At 47.4% G+C, this 20,392-nt stretch overlaps 1 protein-coding gene across 1 annotated transcript in view; it reads right to left on the bottom strand.

Moving 5' to 3' along the window:
• bahcc1b (BAH domain and coiled-coil containing 1b) overlaps nt 1-20,392 on the bottom strand; it is a 53,858-nt gene that overhangs the window by 9,348 nt on the left and 24,118 nt on the right. Inside the window, 15 exon segments of the mRNA XM_070851828.1 lie at nt 345-488; nt 1,724-1,891; nt 1,987-2,170; nt 2,315-2,393; nt 5,138-5,242; nt 5,535-5,671; nt 6,612-6,778; nt 9,644-10,603; nt 11,527-11,914; nt 12,393-12,586; nt 13,774-13,914; nt 14,611-14,804; nt 15,347-15,458; nt 16,097-18,127; nt 18,425-18,535. Coding sequence (XP_070707929.1) covers nt 345-488; nt 1,724-1,891; nt 1,987-2,170; nt 2,315-2,393; nt 5,138-5,242; nt 5,535-5,671; nt 6,612-6,778; nt 9,644-10,603; nt 11,527-11,914; nt 12,393-12,586; nt 13,774-13,914; nt 14,611-14,804; nt 15,347-15,458; nt 16,097-18,127; nt 18,425-18,535 — 5,115 coding nt within the window.

The following is a 20,392-nucleotide window of genomic DNA, read 5'->3' as shown; positions in this document are numbered from 1 at the left end:
ATTTTGTTAAATGTGAGGTAAATAATATAGATTTTTGTCTGTTCCAGGTCTTGGAAGCCACATAACTGTTGTTTGACACAGTTCTCTGGGCATATTGGATTGTTCTAGATTAATGGCATTAAAAAAAAAGACTACCTTTCATTGCTTGGCCTGCTGCTGTTGTTGGTTGAGTGAAACCTAGCACCTTGGTCTTAGCTGAATCACTATTCATTTCCAAGTGTATCCTGTCAGATTTGGAACTATTCTCTAAACCCCAAGCAAATCTTCAAGTCAAAAACCTTCTATGACAGCAGCATATACAAAGACATGTATAAAGATCTGACTGGAAGGCCCTGGTCTCTTACTCTTGGCTTTCTGGTGTGCTTGATGCTTGGAGGACTGCAATGAAAAAGGCACAATCCCGGCAGGGTTTGCAGGAGCGTCTTTAGAGGATGAGCTAATCTTGATGTCACTGACTCCGTCTTCACTGTCGTAGCTGCCGTCCTCCTCTGTGGAATCACAACATCAATATGATCAGTCCGAAAGGCTTCGAGTGAGCTTAATGTAAACACTGTTAGCTAAAGCCAGGGACTCACTTGATAAGATGTATTGACAGCAAGCTTTCAATATTCCTCTAGCATCTACAGTTCAGTTCACAAGCCTGTGGCTAAACTTACATCACCATAATTATAAAAGTTTGATGAGCGAACAGAGAAATGTCGCCATGGATTGACTGATGCATGTTTGATCAAACTTGACTTAATAGCTCCGCAATAATGCGCATCTTGTTCCTTAACTGCAGCGATGGGAAGCAAGCAGTGATGTTGACACACATGCACATATGCATGCATGCACACACACACACACACACTCAAATTGTTATTGGCAGCTGTGTGTCGTTGACTGCGGGGGTCGTGTGGGTGTCAACACATCTCTGACACACTTGTCACTTACATGGTGTTCTCGTCAACACTTTGCCTCAGTCACACACAAACACTGACACACACACACACATTTAGCCACTACTTCTCTGTGCCATCACGGCCACAAGGTCATTCAGATCCTAGCGGTTTCCTGAAGTTTAGTTAGTCTCATATCAGGAGGTCCTGAGAGGCATCTGTTAAAAAGTCAGGAGGGGTGTCATTGTTTCTCCTCAACTGGAGCCTCTGAGGAGGCCATTTTCACAGGGTTGGGGAAGTAAAGAGGAGAGGGGAGGACCTGGGTGTGACATTCTGATCTGTGCCAGAGTGGGCTCACGTTACCGTATGGCGTTGAGGGCAGGGGTGGCTGTGTTGCATGCCTGTGGCAAGTCGTTAACGGTTTTAACGGTTTGACAGACGAGCTGGGAAGTGAAAGGAGGCCCCCTGATGATGGCAGACATCTCACTCTCAGACGCTTCGTGTGCACACACACAAACACGCACACACAGTCGTACTCTCATAGCAAAATCTCACAATGTCTGGTTGATGTTCTCTGAGCCATCAGCCAAATCAGCACTGCCTGACTCAGGTGTAATAGCCTATGAAATCACATAGGGACTTTGTAGTTGCATTGCAAATCTCTTACTGACGATGATTGCTGCCCATTGAAACAATTCTCTCACACAAAAATGGCCAAGTAAAAGTCCATAGAACTGTTTTGGTGGCATTTTATATTTGAATTTTTATGGCCAAGTCGTCACCTGCAGGAACCTGGAGACTACAATCTGAGAAAATCCTTGAATGTGAATCGTAATGTAACTCACCGTGTGCTGAGCTCTCGCTGTCACTCTTGTCCTCCCTAACTTCCTGCTTCTCAAAGGCCCAGCTGTCCTTGTGGTGCGCTCTGTCTGAGGTGACACCCATCTGCACTTTGGGCTTTCGACCCCTCTTCCTCTTTGCAGTCTGACTGGCCGTCCACTTCTGCTGGAGGTCTGATGGATCAACAGCAGTGGAGTAGAGTTTAGTTTTAGGGTGCTGCTTATAGGATGACAAGAGCAAGTATATTTATATATTTATATATACGCACCTTTTCCTCCTTGTCTGCAGTGACTCTTGGAATTGTCCTCACCAGGGGTCTCTCTGCAGTGCAGCATGCCTGCCGACGCTGCACCGTGCTGGGCTGCAGCCTTCTGCTTCAGCTGGGTCACCCGCCTGGCCAACCTGGAGCTCAGGGCGCTGGGCCGACCTCTGTGTTTACAGCGAGCTTTCATCTGTAGACAGGGAGCGGAACTGCTAATTATTGACTAATTTCTATCTGCTAATTGAAATATCCAGGAAAGACAAAAAACCATTAGCAGCAGGAAGTGGTTGTCAGTGTGTGCGGATGAACCATGAGAGACCACAGAGAGACCGACCTGTGCAGCGCTGAGGCTGTTGAAGCCGTGATTGGATATTTTCTTCCTGGCTTTTCCCTCCAACAAATTCAGCCCGGGTCTGGAAAAAATAAAATGCAGCAGAGACACACTTAAATGAGAATTTATCATATATAAAACAGATCACAGAATCAATCTGATCACACGCTTCTTTCCTTTCAAGGATGATTTTCTCTGTACCTCTGCCTCTCTGCTCTCCTCTTTCTAGTTTTACCTCCCTCTCTGCCGGGTTCATTCATTGTCTCACTCTCTTCCCACTCTTCTTCTCTGTCTCGTAACTTTGATGAGGTAAGAGACAGGCTCTGCTGACTGTCTGCACAGTTTGACGGCAAACACAGAAATATTCAGCGGCCGTGCGAATATGAAACTCACCACATGAAACGATAAGAATTATCTGGTGTGAAGGAGAGTGGAGAAGAGAAAGAGAGAGAGACAGAGGGGGGAGGAGAGTAGTTGAGGGGGAAGGGAAAGAGACAGAGGGAGAGATGAAGCAGTCTCAGGGGAGTCTGTCCGTTGACCGGAGCTTCAGGGCTCAATCGATAAACACTAACCTCTATTGAACACTACTCCTCCCTTCCTCTCTCTCTCTCTCTCTCTCTCTCTCTCTCTCTCTCTCTCTCTCTCTCTCTATCTCTCTCTCTCTCACTCTCTCGCTCTCTCTCTCTCGGTCATTCCTTCATTGTATGCATGCTCTCTCACACCACAGGCAGTAAGCACACACACAAACACACACACACTCTGTTAGCAGCTGGTGTCTGAAGCAGGTGAATCCTATATTCCCACAGAGGGAAGGTTTGGCTCTCAGCATCTCTCCTCCCGGGAGAGGAGAGGAGAGGAGAGGAGAGGAGAGGAGAGGAGAGGAGAGGAGAGGGAAAAAAAGAGGGAAAATGAAAAAGGAAAAGATCTATCTGAAAAAATATCCATCCATCCATCCAGTCCTCATCTGTCTGTTGCCTGACTCGTCACCTTTGACCCCTCTGAGATTCTAAGCTTCAAAGTTTATCTCATGTCACGTCCTCATCAACGGTACAGTGAGTGCACATGTACATTCTGACTATATGGCCAAAAAGTATGTATGTGTTCAAATATTTGCATGCTTTTAGTCTGGGCCGTTTTTCATGATTTGGGCTAAGGCCAGTTCAGTTCAGTACCTCATTGCACTTCCAATTTACTCCTGCTTCAATATCACAACGCGCCCGTGCACAAAGCCACATACATGAAGGGATAACTTTTCGAATTTTGTTGTTGAAGAACTTGACTGGTTTACGCAGAACCCTGACCTCATCTCCGTCCAGCACCTTTGGGATGAACTGGAATGCCGACTGTCAGTCAGGCCTCAAGGCGTCAGTATGCTTTAAACGAAGTGCTTTTCGGATCGTTGAACAGCGGCTGAAATCAGCTCCCCCCACACCTTTCAAATGCCGGAATAGTGAGGGCTTCGTCCGACAATTATTCTAACTTTCTGACAATCACTATCTGGCCAGGTGAGCAGAGGTGAGAAAGCAAACAGGGTTTTTCTTTTCATTTTTCACACAACTACTTTTGTTGGTACAACCGAGTGCAACACCATGAATGCGTTCAAAGAGAGACTGTCCGAAAGTCTGCAGTGTTATCCTTATTTGAACAATTCACCTCGCCTTCGAGTGTGGGCTCTAGTTTGTTTCTAGCATATCCAGACCTTCATCGACTAACAGAGGTGGCCAACTCCTCTAACGCTCCAGGTTACTGAGGAGAGCCTGCCCACAAATGCCCTCGATTTGGGAAAGACGTGTTCAACAGTCAAATAAAGATGCTCAGGTGACCACAAGCGTTTGTCCACATAATGTATATGTGTGTATGAGGAGGAATCATCTGTAGAGTTTGGAAACGTTACTATTCCTCTCCTGCTCTCTCGCTCTCTCGCTGTTCCATTTCAACCCTCAACTCTCACGAGAAGATGAAAGCATAAACAAATGATACATCGCTCGTTAATAACAACAGCAATGCTGCTCAGGCACGTAGCAACCATTGCTACTAATTAAACAAGTTCTGTGTGTATGTGTGTGTGTGTGTGAGGGGGGGGGTGCACCATCTTGTATGACTAAAGCCTTTCATTGTCATTTTCATTAGCGCTTTCTAATCATGGTAACCGTGACAAACCTTGAGTTTCTCTAATCATTTTATCAAGGCGAGGGGTGCACATGCTAACAGAGGTGGGGCGGCATGAGAAAACACATTTATCATTATGAGTGTTGAATACAGGCTGTGTGTGAGTGTGTGTGCGTCTCCTGCTAGTGTGTACGCGCAGGAATGTGTGTCGGCATGACAGTGTGCATGTCTAAGGTGTTAAATAATGCGTGGTTGTGTGTTGCAGCGGGTAGGGCTGGTGTTGAGTCGTTTATCACTGTAATAACTGTACATCAGGACTTTGTCCAGTTGTACTAATATATGCTTGAGTTTCATAAGGAATCGGGACATAATCAATGCAGGTGATAAATATGATTAAAAGTGATTAATGATGATTAATGAAGGCCTTATCTCCATTACCTCCTCTCATTTAAAATCACACCCAGCTTACAGCTCCCATCACATAACCTATTGTGTGTGTGTGTGTGTGTGTGTGTGTGCGCGCGTGTGAGCGAGCCGCTCCTTCCGGTGCCCAATCAAGCAAATCATCAGCTATAGAGCATTTGAATCAATTCTGCTGAAGAAGAACTTCTTGAAAATCAACCGTGCCTTTCACTAAAAACACAAACAGAAATCAGGATGAATGAGCTGGGCTTGCCAATCACACTGATTATACTGACGCAGTATCAGAGGACTGACCTGAGTCTTTTGGAGCTCTCTGCAGCAGCTGGGCCGGGGGTGGACTTGCGCTTGCGGGGGCGGCCAGGCCCCCGGCGGGCAGGGCTGCGAGACGTCTCCTCTTTCCTGTGGAGAGGAAGACAGGAAGGAGGAGGAGGAAGGCGAGAGAGAGTGAGAGTGAGAGTGAGAGAGATCAAAGATGCAGTCCAGACAGCGGGAGAAATCAGGAGGAATCTTGTATCGGCTACAGGTCAAACTGCATTAGGTTGGAGCAGGCAGCAAGTCCTGATAAATCAGGAGGATGCAGCATGACAGCAGAATTGTGAATGTTGGAATGTGACTCAATCTAGACAAAAAGTGTGTGTGTGTGTGTGTGTGTGTGTGTGTGTGTGTGTGTGTGTGTGTTGTCTCTGCTCACTGGTGGTCGTGTTTCCTCTGTAGCTTGGCCAGTTCTCTCTGTTTCTCTTTGTAGCGGCGCTGTAGCTCAGCCAGCTGGACACGCATGGCCAGCTCCTCCCCTCCCATCGTCTCCATGGAGCCCTTCACTGGGCACACCTGACACACACACACACACACACACACGCGCACACACACACGTGCACACACACACAAAGCAAAAAGGGGGATTTCAATGCTGAACACAAAGTGAGTTCAACAGTCACTGGATATGTGAAGTAGCCAGCTTGTGTTTGGGCCGCTTGATGATTAGATGAATTTTCCTGTAACTAGACAAGTTTGGTCACTACAGCAGTTTAAGCATGTTGACACTGCAGCCTTTATGCTTAGAGGCAAGGATTTCTGGGAGATCGGCCTGGTGCTGCATGTAAAAATACTTGTGATAACCAGCATTAACAAAAGTAACAAGACTTTGTCTTTTAGTTAATTAAAGGTTATTAGGAATTTAACAGATTGTAGATTCATTTACAATGTATGAATAAAATCTTGAATTTATAGAGCAAAGTAAAATATTGATCCACCTCACAGCAGGTGCTCAGTCTCACATCTCTTGCACTTATTATGGAGTCAGTGAAAATATGTCTTGCTTGTTAAAAAGCACATTTTGTGAGAATATTCACCTTTGAATTTCTGCACAAAACTGCAAGATTCAACCACATGAGAAATACGATTACTTCTCAGTTCATGTTCATTGTATTAGTGCTGATGTAAAAATATTTGTCTGACTCTATTGTTGCTCAGCACAAAGTAGCAAACCCTTCAGTGTTTGTGTGAATTTCTCTGGGTAGAAATGGATGAATCTGATGTTTGTATTTGTATCACTAAGGGTGAGTTGCTTAGAATTTTCCATTTTAAAACCTTTAAAATGTAAAAAAATGACAACCCTCAATGACGGCCTCTTGTTAGGGTTTGAACAGGTTTTTTTAGTACAAAAAAAACAAATGAGGTGTATCCATTGTTCAACTCTCCCTGCATTTTCAGCATGAATGATTTATGTTTGCATGCATAAATACATAATATACATTCAGTGAAGCCTCACCGGCTCATGGCGAGGCGTCCAGCTGCACTTCCTGCGCAGGTTGAGCCTCTTCCTGATTGGACACTGCTGGTCCGCCACCACGTCCACAACCCCTCCCCCCATCTCCAGGGCACGGGCGGCGGCCAGCGTCGCCAGACTGTGGAGGTCAAAGGTCAGCATGTCTTCACCTGCGCGGAGACGGATTGTGTCGGTTCAGATTGGTACATCACATAGCGGCTGACACAGTGTTATAAAACATGTTGTGCGCTGAATGGATTTATTTCTGGAACGGTGAAACCGTGTCTTGAAAAGTGGTGATATTTATGATATTAGCTGTGTAGTTTATTTGATGTATACTGGTGTTCCTGCTTAATCATACACGCAAACGACACACACACACACACACAGGGGGGAGCGTTAGAGAACGATCTCTACATCTGTCACTGTCATTAACTCTGTCATTGTCACAGCAGAAGCAGATGAAACAGAATATTCATGAGACGGTCCGCACACACGCATGTAAACACACACACAAGCCTATGCACATAAAACACACATGCACCTACAGCATTTTTCGCTGAGCTGCGCAGACATGGGTGAACTGCATGAGTGTGTGAGGGAGAACTGGAGGGAAGGAGAACAACAGACAGGAGGGAGGAGGAGGAAGAGGAGGAGTAGGAGTGCAACGCGGTGAGACGAAGGGAGGGAAGGGATGGGGAGTAAAAGGGGAGGAGAAGCAATAAGAGGCAAAGTGTTTATTGAGCTATCTATTTATTCTCCTACATCTCCTCATTATGGACATGGACAGAATCCAATTTCCCCTTCCAGGAGAGGAGAGGCGAGGAAGAGAGGAGAGGAGGAGAGGAGAGGAGAGGAGGAGAGGAGACGAGAGGGTTTACTGGATCACTCACAGTCTGTGCACTGGAGCTGCAAGGCCTATTCACTGACATCTGACATTATTAAAACCTGTGTGTGTGAGTGAGTGGGAGCTGGAGACAGAAATGTGGTAAACAGCAGAAAGAAGAGGGCAGGAAGGATGGAGTTTTCATCTGTGAAGCGTGGTAAAAAAAAAATAAAAAAGAGAGCAAAATGGAAAGAGCAAACGGTAGTGAGGAGGACAGGTAAGTGAGGTAAGAGAGAGGCTGGTGGGGAGCTGAGAGATGCGGCTTTGTCCTGTCCCGGCTCGCAGAGGTCAATGCCATCTCATCTGTCAGACCTCTGAGCCAATGGCACGCTCCGATTACCCTGACAGGATGACATCACCGCTGACATCACCACGCCTAGTTTAGTATCCTGGAGGATGGCCACAATCAATAGATACCTTCCGCCCACAGTATACCAAACACTCACACACACGTATCTCTGCGCAGTAATAACACCATACTGTGTCCCTAAAGGGGGGTGATGGCTGTAATAAGAGGCTGCACGGGGGGATTTCAAGGGGAAAAACAAAAACAGTGGAGGAAAATTAAAAACCATTACAGCTGATATGGGCCTAGTCATCATTAGCGGCCATTAAGGAAGTTTATTGAGCTAGAATTTCAATATAGACGAAATGTGAAGGAATAAAAGAAACTATGACACAAACAGCTCCTCTGTCTATGTGTAAATAGAAGTAATGGTGCTAATTTATACTGGAGGGGAAGGTATCTCTTGATTCCTTAATCTGTAATTGCCATCTCCAGGGAGCGGCTGAGATATCCTTCCGCGTCAAGGAGCGGCATAAATGCATCTGTCTGGGATCGGTTTCATCTCCCAAACACATTCAGGATGACAAAAACGCCATCAGCGGTATTAATAACATTCCATGCAGCGAGGCCGGAGCCGGTTTTAAATAAATGTGTTGCAATTTGGAGAGCGTTTTCCACGCCACGACAGGACTTATTGATTTCACACCTATTACACATGCTAACCACGTGCACGCACATGTAAACAAATGCACACTCACACACTCTGTATCTCGCTCACACACACATGCACAGACAGCTGCGGAGCGACTTATGATTTTTACACTTATTAATTCCGTCAACAAGGCTTGCAGAGGCAGGATTTACACACAAGATTACATTGGTTTAATAAAAAAAAAAAAAAAAAAAGAAAAAGAAAAGAAAAAGAAGAAGCAGGTGAGAGGAAAAAAATAACAAAGAGGGAGGAGGAGAGGCAGGAGGAGGCGCAGGCAGGGAGCAGGCAGCCTGGTGGAGAGACACATAGACTCTGATGGAGGAGAGCAGGGATTCATCTGGGATTACTTAACAGCTTACACACACACACACACACACACACACACACACACACACACACACACACACACACACTGGCCGCTGTGCACGCACACACACACAAACACGGGCAGACATACACACACAGATGCTGGCATAAATAAAAACACTTTCTCTCAGAGGGACGAGAGGAAAATAGGAGCGCTTACAGGAGAAGTGTTTTAAAAGGAAAGGGTCTAATTAGCAAAGCAAGACGCCAGAGCCTGAGGGACTAACTGGGCAGAGTGTGTGTGTGTGTGTGTGTGAGAGAGAGAGAGAGAAAGAGAGAGAGAGAGAGAGAGAGAGAGCTCAGCTTGTTTGTCCATCTCTGTGTCCCCCACAAAGACACACACACAGATCTCTTCCCAGAGGGACAAATATGGTCTATGGACAAGAACAGAGAGTCCAAGCTGAGGAAGGAAGCAGGACGGATAGTAAGAAATTTGTGTGTGCGCATCTATGTGTGTGTGTCAGTTACTAGTCGCCACATCTGGCTTGCACACGTCTTCCAGACCTTTTTTTTGGTTCACTGTAAGTGTGTGTGTTTGGTGTTTAAGTGGGCAAAAAAGAGTAGGGTAACTTTGGTCCTTTTTGCTTTAACAAGACAATGTAAACTGTGTATTAAAGTGTATTAAAAAATGATACACATAGTTATTGGAGGCTTCTCTACATTTTTGGTTTCATTTTATAAACTTTAAGAGGTTTTGAAAGTGGCCAAAGACGCCTGGTTAATACGTGATGTTGGAAAGCGACAGGAGAGGGGAAAAAAAAAACAGTATTTTCAACTGAACTCACCTTCAGTGTCTTTCTCTTTGCTCTCTCTGCTCCTCTGCTGGATCTCCAGCTCGGCAAGTTCTCCTAGTATCTCCATACCGTGGTGGGGTGGAGGGCTTGGGGCCTGGACAGCAGGTGTTGGTGGGTACAAGGCATCTCTGGTGGCGCACAGAGCCGCCGCGATCAGCAGCTCCAGGCTCCACATGTAGGCCCCTTGGAGCTGCGCCGCTGTGCTCGCCGTGGGAGGGAAGGCCGGGTCAGAGGATGGCGAAGGAGCGGGAGAGTTACATATTAGTTCCACTGAGTCCTCGCCTGGAATGATCCCAATCCTCTGCTGCTGCTCCTCCTCCTCCTCATCCTCAACCACCTCTACATTCTCTCCATTGTTGTCCCCATACTCCTCCACCTTCCCCTTCTCCTCCTCTTCAGGCTCTACAGGCACAGAGACAGTACATTCTGTTGGTTCAGGCCCCATTTTCTCTCCCTCATCCTCCTCCATGCCCTCTTTTCCATGTTCCCCATCATCCTCCCGCTCTTTGGATAGTTGGGGCTCCTCCAGGCTGGCCTTCTGGCCCAGGCAACCCAGAGAGAGCTCTACTTTTAGGGCTTTGCCTGTGGCTGTGGCCGTGCAGGCTAGATCTGGTAGCGGAGCTGGGGAAGGGCATGGCGGCAACCCAGAAATCTTGCTCTCCGGCTCAGAGACAGAGCATCCTTTCGCTTCCACCCTCCTTTCTTCCTTCTTTTCTCCTGCAGCTCCACTCTGGGATTCCACAACTTCACAGTCTGTCCCATCCTCTTCTTCTCTCCTCTCCTCCGCTTTGGTGAGAGGCTGGAAGTGGCACGGATGTGGGAGGGACTTGGAGTCAGGCTCCGCCGGTTCCGCCTCCATTGTGGCTTGTTCAGCCAATCGAGCTTCAGGCGGCGAGGGCCCGGCCTTGTAACCCATGGTGATCGGAGGGTAGGTGTAAACAGGGGGCAGGTCTGGAGGAGAGAGCAGAAAAGCAAAGGTTTAATAGGCCTTCTGACATAAAACCATTTTTACAATCTGACAAACGATACATAACATTTATTTACAAGCATCTACAGAAAATACAAAATCTCAAGTGACTTTCAGGCCTTCTGCCTTTTTAATTAATTGCCATTTTGTTTAGACAGACATGTGATTACAGTTGACATAATACACTGACAGCAGGGTGAAGGAAATACAGTGCGCACATGTGTGTATCTGGACAATAGAGTATATTATGTCTAGTGTGTGTCTGCGTGTCTGTGTGTGCGTGTGTGTGTAGGGATGTGAGTGAGTGTATAGATCTATGTGGGATATTGATGACACCCTGCCGCTTTCCTGTGATTGCAGCGCCGGCCCTGTCACCCCTGTGCTCTTATTATTGATGGTATCCCTCCGCCCCCTGACAACACAGCCAGATGAATGCGTATCCTTCCGCCTGTACTTCTCAAGGACCCCAGAAGGATAAGGAGGATCTGTCTGAAGATTTCACTGACCTTCCTCTTGTGACACACATGCTAGCTCAGACACACACGTGCATGCTGGCAGGTCACACATACACACACTGAGTGCCCATATGCTTTCTCTGACCTTAATGGCTGACCTGCCCGCTGTCCCTCTTTAGCTTGCACAGAAAAAATTGCACACATAACACTCAAGGACACATAAGGGATCAGCCATGCTTCAAACAGTTTCTGCCAAATCAAAAGAATACCATGCTTCAAAGACCCGTGCTACATTTCTGCAGTAGCTTTTTTTCTCTCACTCTCTATCTCTTTCTCTATCTCCATGTCTTTGCGTTGTCTTTTATTCTCTGTCCTGTTTTTTATCTATACTTTTGTCACTTTTAAAGTTCTTTAAATTCAGACATTGCAATCATTATCTTCTACACACTCACCTGGCTCTAGGGATTGTGGGTAGTCCTGAGGTGGCTGTCCCTCTCCTCTGTCACTGCCCCTCTCCAGCCCCTTCGAGAGGTGTGAAGGAGCAGGGCTGAGTGCCGGGGAGCGGGGTGCCGCAGCAGCCGGGCTCGGCGCAGGGGTCAGGGGGTTTGGCGGGTGCGGTCGCCTGGACGGGGAGTGGTAGCACGGTGACTGACGGCTGCTGGGACACATCCCCGGGGATGGCGTGGGCGTCTTGGGTGGAGGGGGGGTGTGAGAGAAGGGTTTGGCCACATGAGAGGAGGTGGTGGACGAAGAAGAGGAGAAGGAAGAGGAGGGAGTTCTGGATGCGGAAGATTCGTGTGGAGAGTCCTCGACAGTGATGGCATGCTCCTCGTGTTTTCTCTATGAAAGAGGAAACAGAGAGGAAGAAAATAGTAGCTTATAGACTAAACCTCACAGTTTTGGTAAAAATACACCATATTTCATATAAATCAATACAAATTCAACTTTGTTAAATTGTGCAGATGTGATACTTTACAGTTCCTGATGAAATAAGATAAAATCAATTGAGTAAGGGGTAGTTAAAAATGACACACACACAAATAAGTACTGAAATAAGAATAAAGTCAGTGTCTGCCACACTTTTTGATTGCCAAATGATCTGGCAATGTGAGAGTGCCAATGCACCACACCAACGCCTCTGTATCAAAAAAACCAACCAAAAAAAGAAAGTCACTGGCTCAAACAATCATTGCTGAGTGTGATTTTGCATATGCTTTTCCGGACAAAATAAAGATATCTGTGCCAACAGATGACACGCACACAAAAAAACCCTGCAAGTTCACACACTCTGCAAGTGTGAGTTATATTATAGTTCTACCTGTCCTAAGGAGTGGCGCTGCATGTGCTCCATGGCGCGCTGCTGCTGCTGCTGCTGGTGCTGATGCTGCAGAGCGTACAGGTCTTGTTGCCGCAGGAACGAGGAGCGGGAGTAGACGGGGTGATGCTGCAGGTGAGAAGGAGGGCCTCTGCCTCCGTACACGGGGGGCCACAGACCTGACTGCTCCAGAACATCTAGAGTAGGAAATGGAGAGACAAAGACAGATGGGAAATTAGAGATGTATTTTCTTCTACATGAATTATAGAAAATTGTTTCAAAAAAGAAGAAAGTACGACATTACTATTGAATGAACAAGCTGCAAAAAAGTAATTACAGAAATATTTTCATGGCTGCAGTGTCCAAAAAAAACATCATAAAGAGAAACTGTGTCAATAGACTCTTGAGCTGCCTTTTTGAATATGTGGGATTGCAAAGGAGCTTGGCCACCTTAACTGAAGATGTAACAACTGTGACCTGTATAAGAGCTGTGTTGGCACATTAAACTAATCCTTAATGAATTCTTCACACCCCCCGTTCACCGTCCTTAACTTTTTCTGTTTCTAATGATAGTGCTTCCCTATGTAGTGTAACACACATTTTCTTCAGTGCTCCACCCTAGCCACATATGAATTCAGACACACACATTTGTACACACACACACACACACACACACACACACATCCCTCCTTGGCTGCCTTGTCGCTGGGAACCTTTGTTCTGTGAGATTAGCCTGAGTGGGCTAATGTTTCCCAGGGGAAGGGTTCAGTGGATGCACTTCCCCTCTCTGCAGGAACTCCCACGGAGCGAGGCAAGGGAGGCGGGAGATAATTAAATTTCACAGCCTGTTTGCAAAGCAGCGTTGACACACACACACACACACACACACACACACACACACACACAAAAAGGCACACACACTCTTTTCTCTCTCTAGCAATGACTTCGATGTACAACACAACCTTAACACAGAAATGCCTCATGTTGTTCCAGACATGAACACAACTAACTTTATATGTCCACATACGTACACACCTACACATCAAGTCTAGTTCAAACACCACTGTGCTCCACCACAAAAGAGATGAATGCCAGTTAAAATGGTTTGCATAACGCTGGGCACATGCGGAGGGGGGCAATGGAATAGCTGCTCCCATTAACAAAGCTATAAAACACAGTCCCACTGACAGAGGGACTTAGTTGAGCATTATATTATGATTATCCAATGATACTAAAACTCTGGGAGAGAAATGGCAATGGTTCTTATGGTACAAATGGAGAGAGGGAGGGTGGGAGGAGGCCGTAAGCACGGGCAGGCAGCAATGCATATGGGCTCTGCTAGCTGCGTGTGTGTGCTGTTGCTGTGAAGGGGTGCTTAGCGTACCGAGGTGATGGTGAGGTCCGGGGTCTGTAGGAAGAACCACCAGCGGGGAGTTAGGGTCTTGGGTGAGCGAACCCAACACAGGCTGCAGAGGGCTGGGCAGACCTGGTGGGAAGCCGGGGCTCATTCCCACGTGGCTCAGACCTGGATTAAAGATATACGCATAAAACAGTCAAATGAGAGAAAGATTTCAATATTCAAAAAAGATACTAGTGTGCTCAATGGCTAAATCTTGGGACGCTCTTAACAAACAAATCAATCACAAATGCTCTTCAAACATGAACAAAAAAGCAAACCTCTGGTGCTTGCATTGAGGAGCGAGAGTAATGTGCACTAAAAATGACACTACTGTATCAATGGATTGTTTATAGAACAATTGAAAAACCAACTGGTTTCAACCTTTGCAAATCTTTATCAGGGTTTGAAGCTCGGCTCCAAATGACTCCTGCTGCTCTGTGAAAGAGGTGTGCATGAAGCTTTTCTTCATGTTTGATTTATTTTGCTAGTCTCTGTAGTTCATTGATATGACGCAATTGTCATTCAACCTATAGCCCATCAATAAAAGTTTTGCTAAGGAAAACATTTGCAGGAAATAAATAAAAGACCTCTGTAGTCACCATGTTAACAATGGCACCATGGATGAATAAAAGAAGACCAAAACAATGAATGATCACTATGAATCAATATGAAATCCTAGAAGCTTCCCACATAACACTGACACTGAAACAATGAAAAACTTGTCTTGAAATGGAAAGCATTAAAGGTACAGACCGTGTTCTATGAGTAAAGCAAAACCGTGCTCAATGGTACTGCCACATGTTGCCCCTCCACTTTACTCACTGTATGAATGTCCCATCCAGAGGGAGGGACTTCCTGTCCTTTGCATCCAGTGGTGGTGAGCCGGGTGAGCATGTGCAGCAGGGTCTGCCCCCAACTGACTGGCCCCTCTGGGAACCAAAAGGTGAGAGGTCAGGTCACCGTGGCAACTACTAGTAGGGTGGATCCTCGCGAACTCCACACGATCCTTGTTTTCTCTGTTGTGACGGTAGGAGGGGTGAACTTTGTCATTATCTTGATTATCCCTCTTATTGTCATCATCATCATCACCATCATTATGATCATTATCTTCATCCTTGTCATCTTCATTACCACTACTACCCATTATAATCATCAAGAAAAGGAAATATGATGGCAACAGGAACAGCCATCATCTTGTGCCTGGTCTATGAGTTCTCATTATATGTTTTCTTCCCTTAATATGACTACATAATAAGGGCCTGATACTTCAGAGACATCTGTATTAGTCCCTGTAACATTAATGCACCACATCTCATCTTAGAGAGAAAGGGAGAGGGGGGAGAGAGAGTGAGGGGGTTCAGAAATACCACATCAAAGGGTGAGAAGAGTAAATGGAGTGAGGGGATGAGAGAAAAGAGAAGCAGGGCCTCAGACTGGGAGAGAGAAGCCGAGAGAATAAAAGAAGTGCAGCTTATCAGATGAGAGGAAAAATGAAAAGATGCTACCGTGTGCGCGTGTATGTCTATGAGTGTGTTGGTGTTTGTGAATTTAAGTGTACCTGATTATCATTTCTCTGTCTCTGTCCAGGTGATGAAGGCTCATCTGTTCCTCTGTCATCCTCTTCCTCTCCTCTGCCTCCCGGCCAAGAGGGTACACAGGGCGCGACACCCCTGAATTGTAAATACAACCGAAGGAGCATGCTTACAGCAACTGTCATGCACCAATCAATAAAATCATTAGATAACAATGACTCAAACAGCCGTACACCTGAAAACACAAAGCACTGAGGACATTGTGGTCACATCTTTAAATGTTTTGCTGCTCCTTAAAAGCAAAGACGATCTGCAGACTCAAACATCACATGATGACACATAATGTCATGTGATGTTCATGCATTGCCAGAAATTGTTCATTCTTCCTTCTTGCATACCTACTCAATGCCTCAATATGCCTCATATAGTTCTATGACAACAAGTGATGTTTTACAATCTCTCTGCATCTTTACAATGAATGTCTCCATGTGGTGAGTCTAGGCGGAAGCTGTTTGCAATTATAGTCAGAGGTTGACGTGCTTTAAGCCTCTCTACAAGTTCTCTTCGTCTGGCCAGTTAATCACAGCAATAAGTTCCCAGTAAACATCAAAACGAAAACAGACCAAGAAATTTAAGATACTGTCCAGCACCAATTGCAATTGGTGGCAGTTGGCAGTTCTCAAGTGTTTCACTGTGGGATTTTCCCATAATGCAGTCAAGAGCACAGGAATAGCAATAATTGACTTTGAGCGCAAGGAATATAAATGATGTCTGACCTTTCATGCTGGGCAGCACCCTGCCCTGTCTGCTGTGTCCAGGGGCGTTGTCTGGGGAACGATGGGGGGGCCGGGCTACCGCAACCGCAATGCCCACTGGAGGCTGTCGCACCTCCATCTCACCTGCCTCCCCCGCCTCCTTTCCACCTCTGTCACCCCTCTCTCCCTCGTTAGCGGAGCCTCTGCGAGGAGGGAGCGATTGTTTGGGAGGGTCGTGCAGGGAAGTGTTGCTTTTAGCTCCTCCTCTGTCCCCCTTCTCTGATCTCTCTGCACCCTGCTTGAGGCAGCCCAGACCCCCAAAGGGGCCCCGCTGTGGCAGCAGTAAAGGCTGCTGGGAGCTGTAGTTCATTAGGTTCTTCATGGCACTGTCTTCACCCTCACTGGTGTGTGATGAGGAGCGGGATAGAGGTGGGGGCGGCTGAGAATGGGGCTGGTTGTGGTCACCATTTGGAGCTCTGTTGCTGGGCCCTCTTACTTCACTATTATCAACTGATGCTTGATGTGAGCCTTTTCTCTGGTCTTCTTGGTAGCCCCCTCGTGCCCCCCAGGCAGGTGCAGTTTGACCTCCGTCTCTTCCCCTCTCTTCTGTACTTGCTCCGTGGCTGCTGTGCTGCTGGTGCCGTATCCGTGCAATCTTTTGTCCCTCCCTGTGAGCCGCTGCCCCCGACCCTATCCTCCCATCAGAATGAGGACCTGAGTGGGAACAGTCCCTGAAGGGAGGAGTTCTGGTGTCTGGGCCATTCTTGGATGTGCCCTGTCCAGCACCAGGGTGTGTCGCCTGGGCATCTGGTGGGATTGATGGCCGGTAAACATCCTCAACAACCTCTACATCTCTGAAGGAAGTGTCCAGGCTGCAGGACCGGAGCTCAGACTGAGAGCTCATGTTGGAGCTGGGCTTGTGAAAGTGTTGCGTCTGGTGGCTCCAGTCGGGAGGTTTGTCAGCCTTACCATATCCCAGCTGTTGCTGGTGTGGCTGAGATTTGTCCTTCTTCTGGCAGCTACTAAGTCGGCTGAGGTGATGTGAGGGACTTTCATAAGATCCTTCTCCACTCTTGTCATCTCCCTTTCTCCCACCTCCTCCTGCTCCACGACAGTCAGTGGCTGCCAGGTCTCCCAGTGGACCAACTGAGGGCACATAAGTTGGGCCAGTGACCTTTGCCTCCCTGCCAGACCCTCCAGGGGTGGATGCTGGATCCTTGGAGGGCGTCAGTGTAAGAGGGGCTGGGGGACAGTAAAAGTCAGGATGCGGATGGTGATGTGTATGGTGTAGCCACCCTCCTGCCACTGTGGAGCCCATGTGCAAGGCATGAGGAGGAGGTGGCGGAGGGGGAGGAGGAGGCATGGAGTAGGAGGCCACAGAGTGGGGGGTTGGAGGTGCCAAGATGGCTGTCACTGCAGCTGCACCTCTTCTCATACATTCATTAGAAGACGCTGAGGATTCGCTGATCCTCATCTCCCCATTTACCGGCCCATCCTTGGAGCACCTCCTGCCGCCTCCAGATGGAGGTCTACCAACCCCACCACCACTGCAGCTGCTCAGTGCTCCCCCCTTTCCTCCGGAGCCAGTCTCTGCCACTGAACCACTGGACACTTTACAGGCACTCATATGTTTTGTCTCCTGACTGCCTAAGTCACTGTCTCTGTACTCCTTGAGCCTCTCCTCCTCCCTGCCCTGTGGTGCGAGGTGAGGAAGAAGGGCATGGTGAGGGTGGGGGTAAGCTTGGTGGTGGTGGCTGGATGGAGTGGTGGCAGGGTTCGTCTGATGAGTGTGGAGATGATGAAGCTGGTGTTGTTTGTCTTTGCTCTCCTGGTGCCGCTCCTTGCTACTTGATCGCTCCTTCATTTTTGACGCAGATGAAACCCCTTTGTCGCCCACATCCTTGGTGCTCTTCCCGCCTCCTCCCACATTGTCAGTCTCTCGACTACAAGAGCCAAGTGGGTGGCCTGGGGCAGTCCTGGACAGTGGAGGAAGGCTGTGACTGGTGGAGAGCAGAGGGGGCTGGGGTGGAAGGCCTCTCAGGTAGAAGTGATCTAGGAGGAAAAGGAGAACTTAGAATAGATCGGTAAAGTTGAAGATGTTTAGAAACCCAGGGAGATGTAAATATTAAAACCATTACTTTTCACACAGTTTTATTTAAATTACTAGATTAAAATGTGTTTTTGTGACACATAGAGAAAAAGGAGTGAGAAGTTGCCGACTTGAAAAGCTAGACCCCGAAGTTACCAGCTGTTCTTACTCCTGTGGTGAGTGCTGATTAAGCAGTTTGGGCAAGTATATATAAAACTATTTTTTCTCTGTTAGATTCACACGCACACACCAACACCTACCTTTTTGAGTTTCATAGAAGCGGTGCTGTCCATAGAGACCGTTGCTATGGTGATCCAGGGGACTCATGGGGAGAAAAGGAGAAGCAAGACTTCCTGAATAGCTGGGGTACCCTGTCAGAGGGAGGGAGAGCGAGAAAGAATTGATGTTTCTCCGCAGCGTTGACATTCAGCAGCCCTCTAAACAAACAGTTTATCTCTATAATCTATCATGAAATGGGGCCATTTTGGAAAACACAGAAAAAATATGGCCAGTTAGTGCTACTTTCACCATAAATGCGTTTTTGCACAAACACGCCACATGAGTTGACATTATTTACAGTGGACAAAGTGGTGACAAAAACCACAGCCGACAGCTACTGCCAAGTGTTTGCAGCATTTAACTAGATGGAATTTGCTCTTCTACAAGACACATTTTTCCCAAACCCAAGACAAATAGTATGAAGCATCGCAACCCCCCCCCCACCCCGTGAAAACACACACACACTCTTCCCAGGAGGTCACTGGGAGGTGAATGGTCGTTCCACTCTGTTCCTCATCTTCAAGGACGTTGAACTGCGTTGTAGAATAGAGGAGGTCTTGGTGGTTGTGCTGATGGGGGTGGTTGGGTGAGAGTCTGTGTGTGTGGGGTTGTTGTGGTTGGGGGGGGTTATTGAGGGGGGGGACAGCAAAATCACCACAGGCCCATGCACTTACACAGAAGCTCATACACAAGTACACAAATACACACACAGACACGCACACAGGAGGCATACAACTCCACATTATAGGGCCAAAAGGCTTGTGTGTGTGTGTTTGTGTGTGTGTTCTCCAGCAGCTGGTTTCATGCCCCACAGAGTGTCCTTGCCGGCCCGTTAATTGGCAGCCGTTAAAAGTTTAACGGTGGTGGCCAAAGTAAACAGCACTCCATAAAAACTCATCCTACGCATTCCACAGTCGCACTGCAAAACCACCAACACCCCCTCGCTGCTCCCAGCATGTGTGTGTGGGACTCACTGTGTCTGCGTGTTCATGCTGCAATGTAAATGCATGAGTGTGTACTCTCTACCGTGTGTGTGTGTGTGTGTGTGTGTGTGATTACTTTGACTGGTTAACAACCAGTGAATCTAAATGGCGACAATTAGCCAAAAGGCTCTATCAGCCATCTAAAGCCAATCCCCTGGGTAATGATGAGTGATAAAACTCAGAAGGGAGGGAGGGAAAGAGAGAGAGAGGGGACATGAGAAAGAAGAAGAAGGGAACAAAGACAGCAGAGGGACACGGTGGGAAAAAAGGAGGGGAGGAAGAAAGGAAAGGAGGGAAGGAAGGGATAGAGGAGGTTGGTGACTGAACGAACAATGTAAGGAGAGCAAAAATAAAGGAGACACCAGAAGAACAGGGCTGTCAATATGAAAAGCTCCCAATCTGGTGCTGCTGTGAGGCGTATGGAGAGGGGAGTGTGTGTGTGTTGCAGAGGTTGTGTCTGTTGTTGTGAGTGTGTCGAGGGGGGGGGGGGGGGGGGTTGGAAGATGAAGGAGGAAGTGAAATGGAAGTGGAGAGCTTTGAGATGGATGAGATGAGAGGAAAGAGGAAAGGGAGGTAAGGAGAGGAGCGAGAGCACATGAGAGAGGGGACAAAAAACAAGGACAGGTGTGGAAGAGGGAGAGCGAGTGGGTGAGTGAAAGGATAGGTGTGTGTGAGAGAGAGAGAGAGAGAGAGAGGGACGGACGGAAAGAAGGAGTGAATATGTGCTGCTTTTCAAACAACTGTGCATTTTTTCGTGAATATGTCTCATCTGTGACAATATGTGTGTGTCTGCGTGTGTGTGTGTGTGTGTGTGTGTGAGTGAGTGTGTGTGTCGGCCAGGTTTCTTCTCTCTGTGCTGGCTACGCTCCACTCTCTGGACCGTGGCCAGCTGGCAGACCGCCTACTGGAGCTCCCTGGCTTGAATTCTTAAAAACAATCATTTGTAGTGTGTGTGCGCGTGTTCGT

This window comes from Pempheris klunzingeri, chromosome 20 (genome assembly GCF_042242105.1).
Source record: "Pempheris klunzingeri isolate RE-2024b chromosome 20, fPemKlu1.hap1, whole genome shotgun sequence".
NCBI classification, from domain to species: domain Eukaryota; kingdom Metazoa; phylum Chordata; class Actinopteri; order Acropomatiformes; family Pempheridae; genus Pempheris; species Pempheris klunzingeri.
The sequence above is the reverse complement of the archived record's forward strand: the minus strand, read 5'-3'. Positions and strand labels throughout refer to the sequence as shown.